The sequence below is a fragment of the Neophocaena asiaeorientalis genome, unplaced genomic scaffold, assembly GCF_003031525.2.
Source record: "Neophocaena asiaeorientalis asiaeorientalis breed wild unplaced genomic scaffold, Neophocaena_asiaeorientalis_V1.1 scaffold713, whole genome shotgun sequence".
NCBI classification, from domain to species: domain Eukaryota; kingdom Metazoa; phylum Chordata; class Mammalia; order Artiodactyla; family Phocoenidae; genus Neophocaena; species Neophocaena asiaeorientalis.
Genome location: NW_020174925.1, coordinates 389,008 through 408,776, shown reverse-complemented (window position 1 = coordinate 408,776; position 19,769 = coordinate 389,008). Strand labels below are relative to the sequence as shown.

The 19,769-nt window shown below is 40.1% G+C and overlaps 1 protein-coding gene across 4 annotated transcripts; it reads right to left on the bottom strand.

The window, feature by feature from the left end:
- Nucleotides 1-1,612: 1,612 nt before the first annotated feature.
- On the bottom strand, nucleotides 1,613-19,317 carry AFG2B (AAA ATPase AFG2B). 4 transcript variants are annotated; one of them, XM_024761361.1, is made up of 8 exons: nucleotides 18,153-19,247; nucleotides 16,966-17,151; nucleotides 11,751-11,909; nucleotides 8,223-8,432; nucleotides 7,508-7,700; nucleotides 5,990-6,078; nucleotides 4,975-5,100; nucleotides 1,613-3,512 (listed from the first exon to the last, which is right to left on the bottom strand). In XM_024761361.1, exons 1-8 carry the CDS (start codon nucleotides 19,245-19,247, stop codon nucleotides 3,345-3,347), a joined length of 2,226 nt encoding a protein of 741 aa, XP_024617129.1. In that variant the 3' UTR covers nucleotides 1,613-3,344. The 4 variants fall into 4 exon arrangements, 2 of the variants coding, with proteins under 2 accessions (XP_024617129.1, XP_024617128.1); XM_024761360.1 differs by having other exon boundaries at nucleotides 3,159-3,512; nucleotides 5,990-6,124; nucleotides 7,476-7,700; nucleotides 18,153-19,317; XR_003005464.1 differs by lacking the exon at nucleotides 1,613-3,512 and having other exon boundaries at nucleotides 4,976-5,100; nucleotides 7,476-7,700.
- Between the last annotated feature and the right edge of the window lie 452 nt (nucleotides 19,318-19,769).

The following is a 19,769-nucleotide window of genomic DNA, read 5'->3' as shown; positions in this document are numbered from 1 at the left end:
AGCTCATGCCTAGTAATGATTTTAAACTTAGAGCCCTGCTTTGCCAATGTCATTTCTTTTCAAAATGCAGTTTTGTAATAGCCTAGGCATTATTCTCGGAATGGGGCATGGTAAATTTAAAAGAATAAAACACAAGTCCCTTACTTCACGTTTCTTACAATTTAGCGCCTGTAAGTAACTCTAACACGCTCTGTCATGATCTGGTGTCAAAGACCGATGATTAATTCTGACTAATGGGCTCTGAGAAATCTTACCAAAGGTGAGGATATTTATTTGAACATAGAAATAGACAAACCAACTGTAAAGACATTTTGGGGGCAACTAGAGAAATTTACAGACAAGATATGAAATGATATTAAAGGGAGTACTGTTGATTTTTTCAGGTGTGATAATGGTATTATGGTGTTTTTTTTTAAAAACACATTTTTAAAGAGATTATATGTGGAAATAATTAAGAAATATCATTATGTTTGGGATTTACCTGAAAATACTTGTTTTTCAGTAGAAAATGAAGCAAATTTAGCAAAATACTAATTATTCAATCTAGGTGACAGATATGTGGGAGTTTGTTATATTATTAAATGTGTGTGAAAATGTTCAGAATAAAATGATTAAAAAATTTATAAATTGTATAAATTGTATATATTCAACTGAGTCAATTTGAAGATCTAATTGGCTTCATTCAATGATTCATGAACTAGCAGGGTGCTCCAAGGGGTAGTACAAACAGAAAGCTTTTATAAAGGCAGGAGGGTGGGGCAAGAAGTAGTAGCAAAAGAAAATGCTCATTTGAAGCCAGACTGTCTTCTTTTGGGGGCCAGAATGGGGTGGGAGGAGGGGGTGGGTGGGAAGGAACCAGAGGGGTCTTTATCATGCAGATTACCTCGCTACTGTTGATCAGGAAATTTTAGACTGGCTGTTCTGAAGCTCACAATGAGAACTAGACCCTGAAAGCCATACTTTCCCCCTTTCAGTTAATGCCCAGGTTTACTGAGCTTGTGTTTAGTCTTTCCCAGAATGACTAACTAGCAGGCACAGTTCTCACCCTTCAAATCTTGGCAGTGCCCCAAAGGAACCCACTCAGGATACTCACCAGCATTACCCTCTGTGGCTGCTCCAAAGCCCAAAATCCCTTGGGGGAGCTTCTCCTCCCCACCCCAATTGCCAGAAACTTCCAGAACCTTCTCTAGCTGCTGCAACCCGGGCTTGCAGGAGCATGGAACCACAGCTACTTGGTTCCCACGTTAGGAATTTAAACTTAGATTTTAATCAGCCCAGCTCAGGCTTTATAAGAAAAATAGAATATCCTTTCATTAAATATTTTGTGTTGGAATTCTTTCTGCCCACCCTTCAGTGGCTGCCTAGTTACCAGGTTTAGCAAATATGGATTTGCTAAATTCCAGATGGTCTGGGAGTGTACTATTGATACATTGTTTAATGCTGTAATGTGGCTCAGAAAGGAGTTTGAGCTTAATGTAAAGCTGTTCACACTTCCCAGGTATAATACTTAGAAGCTGAAGTGTTTTCTCACCGATTACGAACACAGCTTTTGGAAATTTCCCAGAGCCATCCTCTAATCACACTGAAGTTGAGTCAAAAGAAATCCTTGATCTGACTTCATCATTTACTGATTTATTTCAATGAGAGAAGAAACATGGTTTTTGTCCTCAGGAGGCTTCCAAAGTTCTGTTGCAAAGTTACAGTTTAAAAAGACATTTTCAAATAAAAACTCAGCCTCTAACCAAAGTGTGGGTACTAAATTTCCTGGCTGACCACTAGAAACTTTCTCTAGGAAAAAACAAGGAGCATACAGCTAGAATCTGAGTTAAGGGGTTCAGGCCTAGGGATGGCAAAGGCCTAATGGCTGCCTTTTCCTCTGAAATCAATAATGGACAGAACATGAATGAAAATATTCAGAATTCTAAAAAAGTTTCTAGGTATTTTCCCTACTACTCAAAAGCAAGAGTCAGGTTGTTAGAATAATTTTAACTGAATTACATTTTATACCTATAAATAAGACAGGCCTTTTCCTTAATTGTTCCCCAATAGTGAGGTTTTGCTTAATAACAGTACTGGCTCCCGTCAGATATAGAAAACTTTCCAACTGCTTGACATTTATGACTTCATATAGTTCACGCACCATGTCCTGACTGTACCTATACTTCCTTTGAAGCTCGTCTCCTGTGTTTAATTCACACTGCATGATTTGTTGGAGGTCTCCGCTCCCAGCTGCCCTATCAGTGCCATGTCTGTCTCCTTCACGAACACTCCTGCACCCTGTATGGCACGTTGAGAGTGAAGAAAGGCTCAGTAAGATGCTTACCAGATACTGTTAGGTGAGAAAAACAAGAGCTACACAGTACCATGCTTTTGGTTTTGAAAAGTTATCTATACATGTGTAAGGGACTGGAAAGTTAAATACCCACATGTTTTCTTCATGTTTATCTACATTTTCTAGCATTATTACTCTTTTAATAAAGGAAAATAAAAACTTATACATAACCTAGCTCCTTAAAAAATACTCACAATTACAAAAGGAAAACTAGTAGCTATACAGTGGAGAAGATGGACAAGATCATAAACAAGTGATCAAAATTAACATCACCAATAATGTGCAGACGTCACGTGCCTCCAGCTGTGATCTGAGGACATGACAGCACATACATATGCTCCACTGGTGATGCATAACCTGAACCTATCATGATGCACATCAGACAAACACTAATTAGGAACCAACTGTTCTATAAAATACTTAGTCTGTACGCTTCAAAAGTGTCAAGGTCAAGGAAGACTGAGGAACTGTTTCAGATTAAAAAAGGCAAAGAGGCTAAAGAAGCATGACAACTAAGTGCAGTATATGCTCCTAACCTGGATCTTGTAATGGGAAAACAATTACTATTGGAAAAATGGATGAAATTCATTGTCAGTAGATTAAAATGTTGTATCAATGTTAAATTTCTTGAATTTGGTAACTGCACTGTGGTCATGTAAGAAAATAACCTCATTTATAAGAAATGTACACTGAAGTATTAAAGGGATAAAGGGGCATGATGTGTAAAATCTACTTTTAAATAGTTCAGAAAAATACTGTGGTGGGGAGGAGGGAGAGGGAGAGAGAGAAAGGAGACAAATGTAGGAAAATGTTAAAAATTGGAGAATCTGGGTTAAGAGTATATAAGCGTTCTTTGTATTATTCTTTTAACTTTTCTGTAAGTATGAAATCTTAGCTTATTAGGCACAAGCTTTTTTATTTATAGGAAATAACACACACAAAGTGTGAAGTTGCAAATTATAACGCACGTTCACGTTTAAGTTAATCCTTAAGCAGGTATGTAAAATAATTTTTAAATATCTTCTAAGTTAGAAAATCCTTGTTTCTGAAATAAGTTTTTATATAAAGTCAAATCCTTGTGACTTAAGGATGGTTTTACAGTCTTAAGTGATTCTAGAAAGTGCTCTTGTTTCACTGTGGTCGCTTCCAGTCCATTTTCTTGCAGAGCCAGCAAGGCGGCCTATAAGAGACAAACAATAGGAAATAATAAATATGCTTCATTGTTATTTTATAATATATGGTAATACTTTAAAATCTGAACACAAAAATCTCAGTCTCACTTCATAGAATTTCAATATTCATGATGCTAGAAACATTAAGCTAAAAAGTTAAAGTGATTAAAAGTCCTCTCAGTAGACCATCTTTTCTTCTACATTAAATTCTAGCCTTAAGTGGGTGGGGGGCTGGGGGGAAAGCAGACTGCAGAATAATATAGACATTGTGAGTGCATATATTTTAAAGACGAGATCAACTATACTCCGGTATAAAATAAAAATTTTTTAAATCAACTATACGCCAATAAAAAAAAAAATTAAGTTACAAAAAGAGAGACTATATTCCTGACCTCAGAGTAGGAGTTTTTAAACAGGAAACAGCACTGATCATAAAGGAACAGATCAACACATACTAGATGACCCACCAATTCTCTTTGTATACGAAACAGACATACACACACACACGTATACCAATAGACGCGTACAAGATTGTTCATAGCAGCATAATTCATAATAGCAAAAAAGTTGTAACACAAATGTTCAAAGATAAAATGCGTATATAAATGCAGCACATTCATATATTAGAATATTATAAGCAATGGAAATGAACTACTGCTACACACAAAACAACGGATGAACTTCACAGACATAATCTTGAGTTAAAGAAGCAGACAGAAAAGCATACCGTATGGGTTCCACCTATATAAAGTGCAAAAGCAGGCAAAACTAATCTCCCCAGTGCTGGAAGTCAGGAGAGTGGTTCTCTTTTGGGATAGAGTGGGAAGGCCCACGGGAAGCTTCTGGAGAGGTGGTTATACCAGTGTGTTCACTTTATGTTAATTCAGTGCACCATAGCCTTCTGATCTGTGCATTTTTCTGAATGTTATATTTAACACAAGCTTATAGAAAGGAAAAACCCAACAGTGGCTGCCTTTTTTGGCAGCCAACATAAAGACTAAATGCCTTAAAGTGACCTACAAGAACCTGTGTGATCTGGCCACTGTCCACTCCACCTCTTCAATAATGTCATTTCTCACCTCCAGTTGCTGCACATTTTATTCCTTCTGCCTCAAACACTCCGCTTCTCTCCCTTAGCCTAGCTAACTCTCTAATCATCCTTCCAGTTTCAATGTACACACACCCTCTCTCAGATAGCCTTCTCTGATGCCCCCAGGTCTGGACTGGTGTCCTTCCTAGGTACTCCCACAGCACCCTGAACTTCCCTGACTCACTACATGTTTTAATTCAGTATTACCTCTCTGCACCTCCCCCACTGCCCCATCAACCTGTAAGCTCTGAAGAGAAGGTAAGGGACCACAGTGGTCTTTTTCACCTCACATGGTACCTCCCTTTCAGTAAATACTGCCAAGTGAATGCAGTTCTGAAAAAATGTTTTGAACTATAGGTTTTCTTCATTAATTAACTTACTTCTTTGCAGAGGTTTCCAAGATCAGCTCCAGAGAAAAAACAGGTATCTGCTGCTACGTTTTCTAAGGAAATATCAGGCCCCATTGGCATGTTTTTTGTACAGACTTTCAGAATAGAAAGCCTGCCCTGGAACAAAATAAAAAATAATATGTTTACAACCTTACAACATTTATGTCTGATACAATGCTGTATTAAAACATTTCAAGTTAGAGTTTTCTATCATATTACAGAGAAAGTATATATATTTCAGAAACAATAAGAAAGAATCACTTCTTCTCAAGAAGTAAGAAAGTAAATGTGACATCATGATATATTTTAATATTTTTATGATTAATTTAAAAAACAACCAACCATAGATATAATCTTTAAGAGACTTGATGAATCTCTCTTTTGGGTACAAACAGTCCCATCAGACATGGTTCAAAAGCAAATACACAAATTATCAGACACAATTTAAAAATAAAATAGATATAATTTTTTTTCCATCCCTTCAAAATCTGGTAAAAGCCTAAGGAAGGAAAAAAATTCATTTTCTGTGTCTTTCACCACTCACTGCCAGTGGCTCTGGATGTGAAGGGCAACGGATTTACTGATTCTTTGGCTGTGGATACATTGTATAATCTCTGTAACCTCAGATTTCTCCACTGAAAAATAAGAATGCTGACCCAGATAACCTCCAAAACCCTTTTAACACTTTAGGATTCCTCCATTCTAGTTGCAAAATAATGTTGAGTAGACTCGATAAACTCAGTATTTTGAGTCTTCCACAAAAAGGAAATTACTACCTTGCTTTTAGGCTTATGTTTCTCTGAAAACAGGGCCAGAGAACCCAGCAAAAGCAGATGAAAATGATGATTTATGACGGGCCCAGATAAGGAAAAATGCGGAATTCAATATAGGACACATACCATGTACACCTACACCCAGTAAGGGATTCAATTCTGCCGTCTTCTTAGAGCTCAGACACTGATGTGTTGTCAGAAATGCACACAGAGTAAATGTGCACAATGATTACCTTTTCATCTGGAGGTGGAATGTAAATAATCTTGTCTAATCTTCCAGGCCGTAACAAGGCATCATCTAACACGTCAGGTCTATTTGTTGCTGCAACAATCATGACATTGCTATTAAAAACTTCCTGAAACTCTAGCTGAGGGAAAACATACAACACAAAGTAATGTCAATAAGTTGTTAATTATTAAATGTATTTTTTTTTTAAATTACAAATCAGAAGGTCCATTTGTTTCTAAATAGAATTTCTTGGGACTAGAATACTTACATTTCCTTTCCAGACCACCTTCTTAATATCAAGGTACTCCAGAAACAAATTATTATCAAAGAGTTACTGTGTGTACCCAGTGAAGGGAGTGATCAATCCTGATGGGGCATCTCTCAGTGTGAGAACTGATGAAAAGCTTTACACCACAGCAGAGTACATCTATCTGTTGACCTAAATGCACCTGAGCCCCAGTGAATGATTACAACTTAAATGGACGACTTGAAAAGACAGAAGCATCTGACTAACACATGTATGGCTATGAAAAGTCTTGGCTCTCATGTTCTTGAAGAGGGAGATTTATTTTACATCTTTGTTTTCTTTCCAAAGGCAGAAATATGACAATTAACATAAGCTGCATTTATATAAATCCTGAAGATAAGAAATATCTAAGAGCAACCAGAACAAGGCCTTACACATGCTAAGCATTCAAAATTGTTGAACTTTATTATCAGAGCAGTTCTCCAGTGATGTGATCTCTCAAAGCAATGAGTTCCCTATATCTGCAAGTATTTTAGCAGAGGCTGGGTAAACACCAGTCAGAGGCTATACAAGGAAATCCTGCATGATGAGGAGATCTGATTAGAAAACCTGATGGGTCCCATCAAATTCTAGTGGCATATGTTCCTAAGGTGCTGTTAAGACTCTCTTTCCATGGAACAATTTAAAAAATGGGAAACAAGTAAGAACAAGAAAAAAATAAAAGAAAAAAAATTATCTGTCAGGAATTACTTAAGGATACCAAACTCTATCTGGAGAAGGCTCAGAAGAGAGGAAGAGGATTTCCAAGGTCACTTTAACTTTGTTATAACCAAGGAAACCCATTCCTTAAGAAAACTGAAAAATTTCAATTACTGATCATTATTTCCAATGATCAGTAACCCAAACATGGGTTATGTTTCATTTCACATAAACAATTTTAGAAAGGGATGAACACTAGTTTTTCAGGGTATAAAAATAAGAAGAAACTCCCTTCTCCACTAGCAATATGTAGTTATGTTTCTAATCTTAGGAAAAAATTCACAATCATATCGAAGATATTTTATTATAAAATTTGTCTCACCTTTCCCAGGTAAATCACTATTTTACCAGCTCTGTAAAAGTCCTAAGAGTCACACTGAAATTATATAATTCTATGAGATGAATCCAGCATAGGGAAAGCTAGTGCAGATGCATTCTACTTAATGCTGGCCTGGATTTTTGGTGTATTCTGGCTAATAAATACCTCTTCGTTTTTTTCCAGCTCCTTGTATTTACCATGTTGATCTGATTTACTTCCTCTTCTCTCTATAGTCTTCAATCCAACACCATCTAGTTCATTTAGGAGAACAGAAAGAACACGTTCTTGAACATTACATCCTGTTCTGCTGATTGATCGAGAGCCCAAGATTGAATCAATTTCATCCAAAAACACAATTGCTGGAGTATTTGCTCTTGCTTGTCGAAATACCTTTTGTTCGAAAAACGGAAATATTTAAAAGCTATACATCATGCCTTATTCATATGAATGTATGTTTTCTGCATTACTCTGTATTTATAATTTTTAAAATATAAAAAGAAGAGAAAGATTCTAATGTCTAAGAACTAGGGAATGAATAAATAAGGAATAACAGTATTATATGGGGGTTAAAATCATATTTTCAAAGAATATTTAATATTATTGAATTTTAAAAGTGATAATATTAAGTTAAAAAAAAATCACAGATATATATTACCATCCACCCATTCCCTGCCCAAGGAAACTGAAAAGCAAAGGAAATTCACCAAAATGTTAACGGTAGGTAGAGGAATTATGGAGGATTTCTTATTTACACTTTACTATATTTTCTAAATTTTCTATATACAATCAGGTATAACTTTCTTAATAGGAAAAAAAGCCAGTTATATTTTAAAAAATAAGGTTTATCCTTAAGGCATGAAACAAAAATTCAAAAGTAAACTTAACTGCATGAGGGAAAATAAAAAAACAAACCTGAGACAAGATTTTTTCTGAATCGCCAACAAAAGGTGAAAAGAGATCAGCTCCGCTCACTGAAACAAAAGAGCAATGACAGCTCGTGGCCAGGGCCCTCACCAGGGTGGTTTTAGCACACCCAGGGGGACCATACAGGAGAACTCCCTTTGGCTCTGTCAGGCCCATCCTAACAAATTCCCGAGGGAATTTCAGAGGCCATTCAATGCTCTAAAAGTACACAAAAAGAGACAGGACACAAAAAGAGAGAGTTGTTTTAGTATAATGATGAACATCAAAAAATTCAGTAAATTCATGCATTCCACAACCCTCAGGTACCTGCTATGAGCTGGAAATGTGGTCCGATCTCCACACAGCAGCCAGTGACCTTATGACCTAAGTGAGGTCACATCACTTCCTGCTTAAAATCTTTCCATGACTTCTCATCAGAATTAGAATAAAATCCAAATCCAAACTCCTAACTTACCACTGCTTACAAGGCCTCACATAACCCATCGCCCAAACACTCCAGTTTGTTCCCATCTCATGGCCTTTACCTGCTAGTCTCTCTCTGCCTGAACACTCCCTTAAGATCTTTGTGTGCTATCCCTCATCATACATGTCTCCACTCATATGTCATTTCCTTGGAGAGGTCTTCCCTAACCACTGTAGTTAAAGCAGATCCTCCTCCTCCTAGGCAGTCTACGCTGCTACCCATCTTCTACTTTTGAAGCACTTATTCATTTGCTGTCAGAAACTACTATCCATGTTGAGTTAGTCATTCTGCTCCTGCTAGAATGTAAGCAAAGTTCACCTCTAAATCCCCATCGCCTAGAGTGACACCTTCACAAAGTAGGCACTCATAATAGTAAGTAAATCCTCACTACCTCTGAGGTAGATGGTTCTGTTATCATCATAACTTCACAGATGCAGAAACTCGGGCTAAAAAAGTGAAGTAACCCGCCCAGATCTGATCTTACTGCTAGCGAGGCAGCAGAACTAAGACTAAACCCAGACAGTGTAGATCAAGAGCACAAACTCTTAACTACTGATATATTGCCTCTACAGAAAAGGATAGACAAGACCCCTGTACCTATAAACTCCTATTTTAGTTGGGGAGACAGGCTTGTAAACTAACAAGCAGACCAGAGAAGGGCATTCCACAAACAAGGAACAATATATACAGGGACACATGAAAGCATCCAATTCATCTCCCAACAGTAAGCAGGAACAGAGGGGAGGATGAGGGAGGCAAGACGCGATAGAGCTGAAGTGGAAGTAGGATTCAGATCACATTGGGCCTTGACAGTTTTAGTCAACAATGAGGAAGCAGTATAGAGAATGGATAGAAGGAAATGAAACTAGAGGGAGGCAGACCACTTAGCAGTCTCTTGCAAGGATTCAGACTACAAAAATAATAAGGCTTGATGTGTCACAGGCAGCAGAGGTGGTATGGGAGGGATGTATACGAAACATAAAATGTAACTGTATTTTACGCAGGGGAAATCCAGAGGGGAAGTTACGTGATGTATGACATGACTCCATGCATTCAGAAGACAGGTTTCTGAGTGAGGGGATGGGGTGACTGGCTGCATTCACTGAGGGAGGGAATCCAGGTGTAGAGGTGGAATTGATTAGCTGAACTTTGGACATGCTGAGTTTGAGATCCCTGGAAGTTATCCAGTAGGCAGGCATTTAAGTAGTTCTAATGATCAAAAGAACTATCTGCGCTGGATATAAAGATTTCTGAGTTAGCATTTTTCAGGGGACAGCTGAGGCCTGGGACATTGAGGAGATCAAAGGCTCACTCAGAAAATGCAAAAAGAAAACTCTCAGGAGCCTGGAGAACTAACATTTAAGGTAGGGGAGACGAGTGCTCAGAAAGGCAGGAAAGCTTAATATTCAGAGCTAAAGAAACAGTGTTTCTAACAGGAAGGTGTTACTCATCTCCCACATGTATTTTGTGAAGATTAAATGAGACAAAGCATGTAAAAAATTAGGGGGACTTCCGTGGTGGCGCAGTGGATAGGAGTCTGCCTGCCAATGCAGGGGACACAGGTTCGATCCCTGGTCAGGGAAGATCCCACATGCTGCAGAGCAACTAGGCCCATGAGCCACAACTACTGAGCCTGCACTCTAGAGCCCGCAAGCCACTACTACTGAGCCCGTGTGCCACAACTGCTGAGGCCCACATGCCTGGAGCCTGTGCACCACAACGTGAGGCCACCGCAGTGAGAAGCCTGCATACCGCAATGAAGAGTGGCCCCCGCTCGCTGCAACGAGAGAAAGCCCACATGCAGCAACGAAGTCCCAACGCAGCCAAAAATAAATAAATAATTAGGGCATATTATAAACGTGCTTATCCATGGACACAAGGATTCCAGGGTTCACTGTAGATATAGCTTCCAGTTAAGACAAATAAATTATAATTGATACTTATAAATCAGTCTTGTGTGTGTGCAATTAGAGAAACCTACTTCCTTATGGCAGGATCACCCAAAGGGGTATTGGCAAAATCAACTGCTGAACCTGCAATGCAGGTAAGAAGGGCTGAAGAGCTGTGTCCCTCAACAGCCACTGTGAGAACCAGTATCAAGTAGCCACTCAGGCCATACTGACTGTTTATTATAATTTTGTGTTTTTACCAGTCCCAGGGCAAACTCAGGACTATGAACAAAGAATCTGTATTTGTATAGCCCATGAACTAATAAGAATCGTTTTTACATTTCCAAATGCTCAATAAATAAATAAATAAATAAATAATTCAGGGCTTCCCTGGTGGTGCAGTGGTTGAGAATCTGCCTGCCAATGCAGGGGACGTGGGTTCGAGCCCTGGTCTGGGAAGATCCCACATGCCACGGAGCAGCTGGGCCCGTGAGCCACAACTACTGAGCCTGCGCGTCTGGAGCCTGTGCTCCGCAACAAGAGAGGCCGCAACAGTAAGAGGCCCACGCACCGCAATGAAGAGTGGCCCCCGCTCGCCCCAACTAGAGAAAGCCCTCACACAGAAACGAAGACCCAACACAGCCAAAAATAAATAAATAAAAATTTTTTAAAAATTCAAAAGAATACTGTTTTGTGACGTGAAAATTATATGACTTCGGTGTCCATAAATAAAGTTCCATCAGAACACAGATACTCATTACATACTGTCTATGACTGTTTTCATGCTACAATGGCAGGGTTGAGTGGTTGCAACAGAGACCACAAAGCCTAAAATATTTACTCTGGCCCTCTATAGAAAAGAGTTTACTAATTCCGGTCTAAATTATAAACTCTTTAGAGCAAAAGGAAATGCTTTTTGCTCTAAATTAAAAACTCTTTAGAGCAAAAAGCAAACAAAAAGAGGGTGAGGCAGGAAAGTATGAAAAATAATATTTGATGCCTATAGAGTCCAGTTAAATAAGGATTGAAAATCGACCATTAGATCTAGATGTTAGGATCGCATTAGTGATGACGGCAAGAAGTTTCAGTGTAGCTTGTTTTCACCATAAAGCATTACACTTAGACTGTTATATTCTACTGGCTTAAGCAGATTCTCTATCTCACCTGTTTTAACTTCAGTTTTACATCTTCAAGGCCACCAATCTGCTCCCAGCCAACAGGCTTGATGTCCATCAGTCCAATGACACTTCGAAATGATGAGGGCTGGATCTTTTTAAAAGCTTCAAGGAAGTCTGTTTCATCAATCATTGGATTATCCTGGTTCTGAAGAAATCCACCCCAAAAAGCAAAATCAAACCAAAAATCAGGTGGGCCTTTTTTGTGGTACACAAACACAATTACTTTTTAATTGTAAATCCTCTTTTGAATTTATACATCTATTTTGTTATCACTATAAAGAAATTTGTAACACATGGTATAAAAAAATTAAATGTCTCCCCCTCAACTCCACCAATATTCATCCCCAGAGAATGTCAACAGTTTCCTGTGTATTCTTCCAGTATGTTTTATGACATACGTATATGCTTTCAAAAAGATACACAAATGTGACCATACCATACATATTAATTTGTACTTTTTCATTTATCTTAGAAATCTTTTCATGTCAACTAATACAGCTCTACCTCATTCTTTTTGACAACTGCATATTGTATATTTTAACGACATCCTTCTGTTGTTTCCAGTCTTTTGTTATTAAAAACAAAGCAGCAACTGAAAGTCCTTGTGCACATGCTCAAGTATTTTATATAATAATTTCCTCAAAGTAGAATTATTGTGCTTAAGAGTATGTACACTTACAATTTTCACAGCTACTACTAAACTGTCCTCAAAGCTACACCAATATATGAAGCTGTTCTCCCCACACCTCTCCAACAATGGACATTACCAAACCTTAAATTTCGGCCAGTATGAGAGAGGAAATGGTGCTCACTATTGTGTTAATTAAATTTCTTTAATAAGAGTGAGGTAGAGGAAAATAATGGAATTAGAAAATCAATTTTGCAACCATCACAGTAAAGGCTGTTTAGGGCAAGAATCAATGGATGCTAATCTAGGGGAGGGAAAGTTTGATGAGGAACAGTATGTCTGCATTGTCTCAGAGCGTTTCCTCACAGATTTCTTATTAGTTGCAAAGGGAAAAATAGCAGCTATACAGTAAATAAACTGGACAAAACCTTGATTGATTGATCACATCAGTCACCATTAGGGACATCACCAATGAGGGGCAGGTGGACGTATTGTGCCTTCACATGTGACATCATAAGAAGGACACACTATCACTTATGTAGTATCCCCAATGGGAATGCATAACCTGAATCTGACTATGAAGAAACAGACAAACCCAAACTGACAGAAGTTCTATAAAATCACTGACCTGCATCCTTGAAAAATGTCAATGTCAAATGTCGCACACACACCAAAAAAGTGCTAAGGAAGCGTTCAAGATAAAAAGAAACAAAAAACTAAACACAATACATTATCCTGGACTAGATCCTGTACTGGAGGAAAAGAATGCTACAAAAATGGATACAGTTAGCAAAATTAGAATAGGAACTATAAATCTGACAACAATTTTGATCAATGTTAAATTTCCTGAATATAATGAGATTATACATACTTTTTCATAGGAAATGGACATTAAAATATTAAGGGATAATGGGTTAAGATGCATGCAACCCCTTCTCAAATGATTCAGAAAAAAACAATGTGTATACCTAGGCAGTTGACCCTTGAACAACATGGGAGTTAATCCTCGTTTAAGTAGAGGTGGCCCCCCATATCTGCTGTTCCCCACGTCTGTGTGGATTCAACCAACCCCAGACCGTGCAGTACTTATAGTATTTACTATTGAAAAATATCCATGTATAAGTGGACTGGTGCAGTTCAAACCTGTGTTGTTCAAAGGTCAGCTGTACAGAGAGAAGAAGAGAAAAGAGAGAATGATAAAGCTAATTTGGCAAAATGTTAAAAACTGGTGAATTTGGATAAAGGATTTAGCAGGAGTTCTCTATCTCAGAACTCTCCCCGAAGTTTTAATTATTTCAAAATAATAAGTTTTTAAAAAATAAAAAGAACCAAAAGATTAATTTTTAAAGGAAGTTGAGGATTTTTCATGTGTATAAGCCATTTGTAATCCTTTTACTGTCAACTACCAGTTCATATCTTGCTACCCATTTTCTCTTGGATAGTTGGTCTTTTCTTATTGCTTTGTGAGAGTTCTTTCTACACCAAGGAAATTGGGCTTTTGTCATGGGCTGAAAGTATTTTTCCCAGTCTGTCTCATGTCTTGCCTTTGCTTATAGTATTGTTTGTTTGTTTGTTTTGATTTTGAACTTGTCATCTTTCTTTTTTTTTTTAATAGTATTGTTTTGCCATTCTAAAATGGCCAAATCAGTAAATCATTTCCTTTCTGGCTATTAAAAACTTATATTTCTATTTGTAATATCTGTATTATATTTAAGTATTTGTCCTTGTACATCAAATTCTGAACATTCAGTTATCCCAAAATTCCCATTTTCAATAACAAACTATTTTATCCCACTTATGAAAGATTAAATAAGTGAATATGTATATGTGGAGCTTTTTTGAACAGTTTTCCTAAAAAATGTCAATAATTATAATCTCTGGGAGGTGAGATTTCAGACAATTTTTACTTTCTTTATAATTTTTATCTTGTTTAATTTCTCACAAATAATGCTATTAAATAGTTTTTTGAAATAGCGCTTTTTTTTTTTAACTAGTTAGCAGTATTAGATATTGGGTAACTGAATACTAATTAATTTTTAGGTAACACCAACTGACATTTGAAAATCCCATTTACACTTGCAGATTACTTGTGTATACACTATTCATTTGATTTTCATAATCCTTTCAGGCAGATAAAAATCCTTTCCCCTCTATGTGTATATGTGTGTGTGTTAAACTGTCTTTCTAACCCTTTAATAGGCATACTTGACAAAAAGATGAACAAACTGTGATGTGCCCTTGTCTGCCCTGGCACAGATAGAGGCAGCAGCAGCCCCTCAGCTGCCTGGGGAGGGAAAGAAGAAAAAGATGGAGCCAGTACCTTCCCAGAAGCCTCTGCCCCTTCTTCCTTTTTGCCTTTCTTTCTTCCACTTCCCCTGGTTGTTTATGAACTGAGCCATCACCTGTGGTAACTACGCCTGAGCAGGCCCCTCCTGAAGTAGCAGTGGGCTCCACCCTAGGACGGCTGCAGCTGGATGGTCCACCTAAGCCAACGTGCTTAAGGTCAAACCTGGAACTTCAAAGCAGAGGGAATTCTAAATGTAAACCTCCTTTCCCACACCGTGGTGTTCTTGTCCTCCCCTCAAGAGGCATATATCCTCAAATCTTCACACATGGGACTTGTCATTAAATCTTCAAGCAGCTTTGGTTCTAAACTGAAAAGATGAGGACTTACAAGTTCACATAACTCCTTCCCCACCTTTGGTGTAAGAGTAAAAATAAAGGAAAAGAAAATGAGGAAGGATATAAATGACCTAGGTAAAAAGGTTTTCAAAATTTAGGATGATAAATCATCCTTTTATAGCTTAAACAAACTCGAATTAGGTTTTAAAAAATTATAAGGTCAAAGAACAATTTTAAGGTTACAAGAGAATCCTCAGCATGCTGAAAATATTTTTTTTCGGAAGGGGTTTAGGGATTCAGGTTGACATTACATAAAAGTGAACAGATTTTCCAATCTATAGTGTTGAAAACTACTATATTTAAGATAATATCCTAACATTTTTAAGAAAAGCAGTCATGAATTAAGGATTTGAATGTCAAAGATGAATTTAAATAAAATCCTAAGCACCTAATCGTCTCCTGAGTTAGAAAAGCTTATTTTCCCTTCAAGATGTTTATTAACAACAAAGGGAAAAAATAGTATCTTGAAAATGGAGAAATCTCAGAGACACCACCTTATCCAAGAAATCAAAGTTAATTTCACCAGTAATAGGACAAAGATATATCATTTGCTACCGAACAGATGCAATGAGAAGAACACAGTATTATTTCTGTGATATTTCTGCCAAAAATGCAAAACCTGAATCAAATCATGAGAAAACATCAGTCAAACCCAAGCTTAGGAATATTCTATAGAATAACTGAACTGTACTTTTAAAAAATTAAAGTTGTAAAAGAAAGACTGAAGAATGTTTCTAGATTAAAGATTAAGCAGCCATGACAGCTAAATGCAAGGTGTAATCCTGGATTAAAAAATATATATTTTTTTCCTTTAAAAATTTTTGCTACAAAGGAAACTAGTGGGACAAATGGTGAGATTTGGTTAAGGTCTATATAGATTAGGTAGAAGTATCATGTCAGTGTTAATTTCCTCATCTTGATAATTGTACTGTGGTTTTAAAGTCCTTGTTTTTAGGAAATATACACTTAAATTTTCAGTGCTAAAGGGGCATCATGGCTGCCTTTGAGAGTATGAGTATATATATATATATATATACACACACACACACATAAACATTCATACACATGAAGAGAGTATGATAAAGCAAAAGTGATAAAATGTTACATTTGACGAATCTGTGTGAAGGATCTACAAAAATTCTTTGTACTATTTTTGCAACTTTTCTCTAAGTCTGAAATAGATTCAAAATAAAACAAAAATTAAAAAGATATAGGTTTACTTCTTCTGGGGTTACACTGTCTTTTTCCTGACTGCTCTGGGCTTCAGCACTAAAGAGTTACTATGGGAGTGGGGGAAAACGCTCTGGGCAAACCTGAAGAACTCAGCTCTCTGTCCCTACTTTCAGTCATATACTATTTCTATGGAGTTCAGTTGTAAAACTATATGTAAGAGGACTTCCCCGGTGGTGCAGGGGTTAAGAATGTGCCTGCCAATGCAGGGGACACGGGTTCGAGCCCTGGTCTGGGAAGATCTCCCATGCTGTGGAGCAACTAAGCCCGTGTGCCACAACTACTGAGTCTGCATGCCACAACTACTGAGCCCATGCTCCACAACTACTGAGCCCATGCTCCACAACTACTGAAGCCTGCACGCCTGGAGCCCACGCTCTGAAACAAGAGAAGCCACCACAGTGAGAACTCCGCGCACTGCAACGAAGAGTAGCCCCTGCTCACCGCAACTAGAGAAAGCTCGCGCGCAGCAACAAAGACCCACCGCAGCCAAAAATAAATAAATAAATAAATTTATTTTTTAAAAAAATATGTAAGAAACAGCTGTCGAAAGTATCAAAAGTTTGAAGAAAATGTACTTACCACTTTTTTAAATCTCCAAATTAACTTGTTATGTTAATAAAAGGGTTCACATAGAAGGTCATAAATCAATCCTTCTTACCTTCTCACAATGAAGCAGAGCGTGCATGGCAGCCTCCCTACAGAGTGCGGTCAGGTCTGCACCAACATAGCCAACCGTCATTTCTGCAAGGAGGCTCAAATCGACTTGACTGGAGATGGGCATCTTTGAGGTAATCACTTGTAGAATCGCCTTTCTTTGTCTAAGTGTGGGAGTTCCAATGACAATCTATGTGCAAAGCAAGGAAAGAAAAAGTTTACAGCTTAAAATATTATTTTTTTAATCCTCACAAACATGTATAATAATTTAGCGAACAAATTTGTAACTATTACTGCGTACTCTTAAGCATACCGTAGATTCTGAATACATGAAAATCTTTATCTTCCAGAGGAGTAACACTGGCTAGAAAGTTGCACAGTTAAAATTACATATGTCGTTTAATAAGTTTTTGTTATTTTTGAGAAGCTACCACATTCTAGGAGCCAGTAAACTAGATAGTCTATGTCCCTGCTCTTATGGAGCTTATTCAGGACAGGTACTACATGGTGTGAGGAAGAAATCCACTCAAGTTCTAAACAGATTATGCTAAAGTGGGCAATTATCACCTGTCTCTTTAGAAACCTACCACAAAGTTCAAACATCATTTAAATAATCACTATTCAAACTACTTAGTAGAAATCAAGAATCAATTTAGGACTGAAGTTTATAAAATAGGACAGCTTTGAATATTCAACCTTCCTGGCAACTCAGGGAGCAATTGTGGGATAGGAGGCTGGCGTTCGAACAAGGAATGAATAAATCTAGAAGAGTTAAATGTCTGCTCTGATTTAGTCCTTCCCTGCCTTCCCCCTTATTTCAATACATTTGTTTCTTGAGGCTATCCTACTTTAAATTCTCCTTCCAGATTCGTAAGAGTTTAATATGCTTGTAGCAGTCCTAGTTCCCTTAAAAACTAACACTACTGATTATAGTACTCCTCATTCTCAGGACCTGCACAACTCATCCCAAACGGCCCCCTTGCTTCTCAGAACAATTTGACTCTGGAGGGGGAAAGGGTCCTGGCTCGCAGATCATTTGTGGACCAGAGAATGGGTTCTCTGCTTTACAGAGCCCCACTCCAGCTTCACTGACTTCCAAACCTAAGTGGCAAACGCCTCGGGGCAGCCAACCAGGGCCAGAAGAGGCCGGGGTTCCAGGGGGCAATGAGCTAGCTGGCTGAGCCTATTTACCTCTCGGTCGAATCTCCCAGGTCTACGCAGCGCTGGGTCTAGTGCGTCCGGCCGGTTGGTGGCTCCCACAACCACCACCTCCCGGCCCCCACTGATGCCGTCTAGCAGCGTCAACACCTGGGCCACCACGCGGCTCTCGGGGGCTTGGTGTGGGCCGCCCCGCCGGGGACACAGGGCGTCCACCTCGTCCAGGAAGAGAAGGGTGGGCCTGCGGCTGGCCAGCTCCTGCGCGCGCTGGAAGACCCGCCGCACGTTCTCCTCGGTCTCCCCGGGCCGGGAGCCCTGCAGCGTGGGGGCACTCACGGCCAGCAGCTCCGCGCCCGCCTTTCGGGCCACGGCCCGCACTAGCTGGGTCTTGCCCACTCCGGGAGGGCCAGCCAGGAGCACCCCGCGTGGCACTTCTAGCCCCAGCGAGGCCAAGGCGCGGGGGTAGCTGAGCGGCAAGTCGAGGAGCTCCCGCAGCGAGTCGGCCGCCTCGGAAAGGCCCCCCAGGGGCACCTCGGGCTGCGGCTCCTCTTCCGACGGAGGTAGCCCGCTCAGACTGATGTGGGTGCGAGGGGTGACCAGCCCGGCCGGATTCGGGTTGGGTGCCCCGCTGACGATGTGCAGGGCGGCCACCGGGCCGGGAGCGCCCGGAGGAGCGGCCACCACGTGGCCCAGAGAGACCGGACGGTTCCTCAGCAGCTCCTGCGCCGCCTCCAGCACCGCGGCTGGATTTGGGGCACCAGACACGCCCGCCAGCTCCCGCAACACCGGCCACACGGCGAGGAGCCGAAGGGGCGGGCAGGGCACTAACCGGAGTCGGCTCAGGTTCAGACTCCCCCGGGACCCCGGCGCCCCCACTGCCGCCCCCGGGCTCGCGCACTGCGGGTCCAGTTGCACAAAGCCGTCCGCTCCATCCCGCCGCGGCCAGGCGGTGCAGAGGCAGGAGCCGCCGTCAGGCAGCGAGATCTCCACCGCCGAGCCCAGGTGCGCGCCTAAGGCGCGGAGGGCCGTCGGGCCCAGGCGACAGCGCTGGGTACCCCGGTCCCTAGCGTCTACGGGTAGCAGCTTTAAGAGCGGCCCTTCTGGAAAGGAGCCTGAGTCCGGAGCCATTACTCACGGAAGACGCGAGGCCCAGGAAAGTGGGGTAAGAATTCCACCCGGGCCAGAAAGACTGGTACACAGAGCGCCTCTGCCGGAAGCACGTGATGCGCATGCGCCAGGGATCAGTTGCCGTTCCCTTACAGGAGGCAGAAAGGACCAATCGGAAAGTTAGACGAAGTTAGACGAAGTTAAACGCTCGGACTCTCGGGGCTAGTTTGCTGTGGTGCTGGGTTTGATGAACTCCAGTCGTCCTTTCCATAGCTTTACGAACAAGGCCTTAGTCACGGGTGTCTGGGAGGCAGCGTAAGCTACCTTTACTAGGTCATTAAGCATGTACCTTGGTGGTTTGGGGAGTCGCCACATAGCACTCTCTTTCCCTGGCTCCCGGACTCGAGCATCACCATCTGCGCTTTTGGAGCCTAGAGATTTTGCTATTTTGTGAAAAAACCTCGACAGTCCTCAGGGGCACAGTATTTTGCCTTTTTTTTTTTTTTTTTTTTGGGTACGCGGGCCTCTCACCGTTGCGGCCTC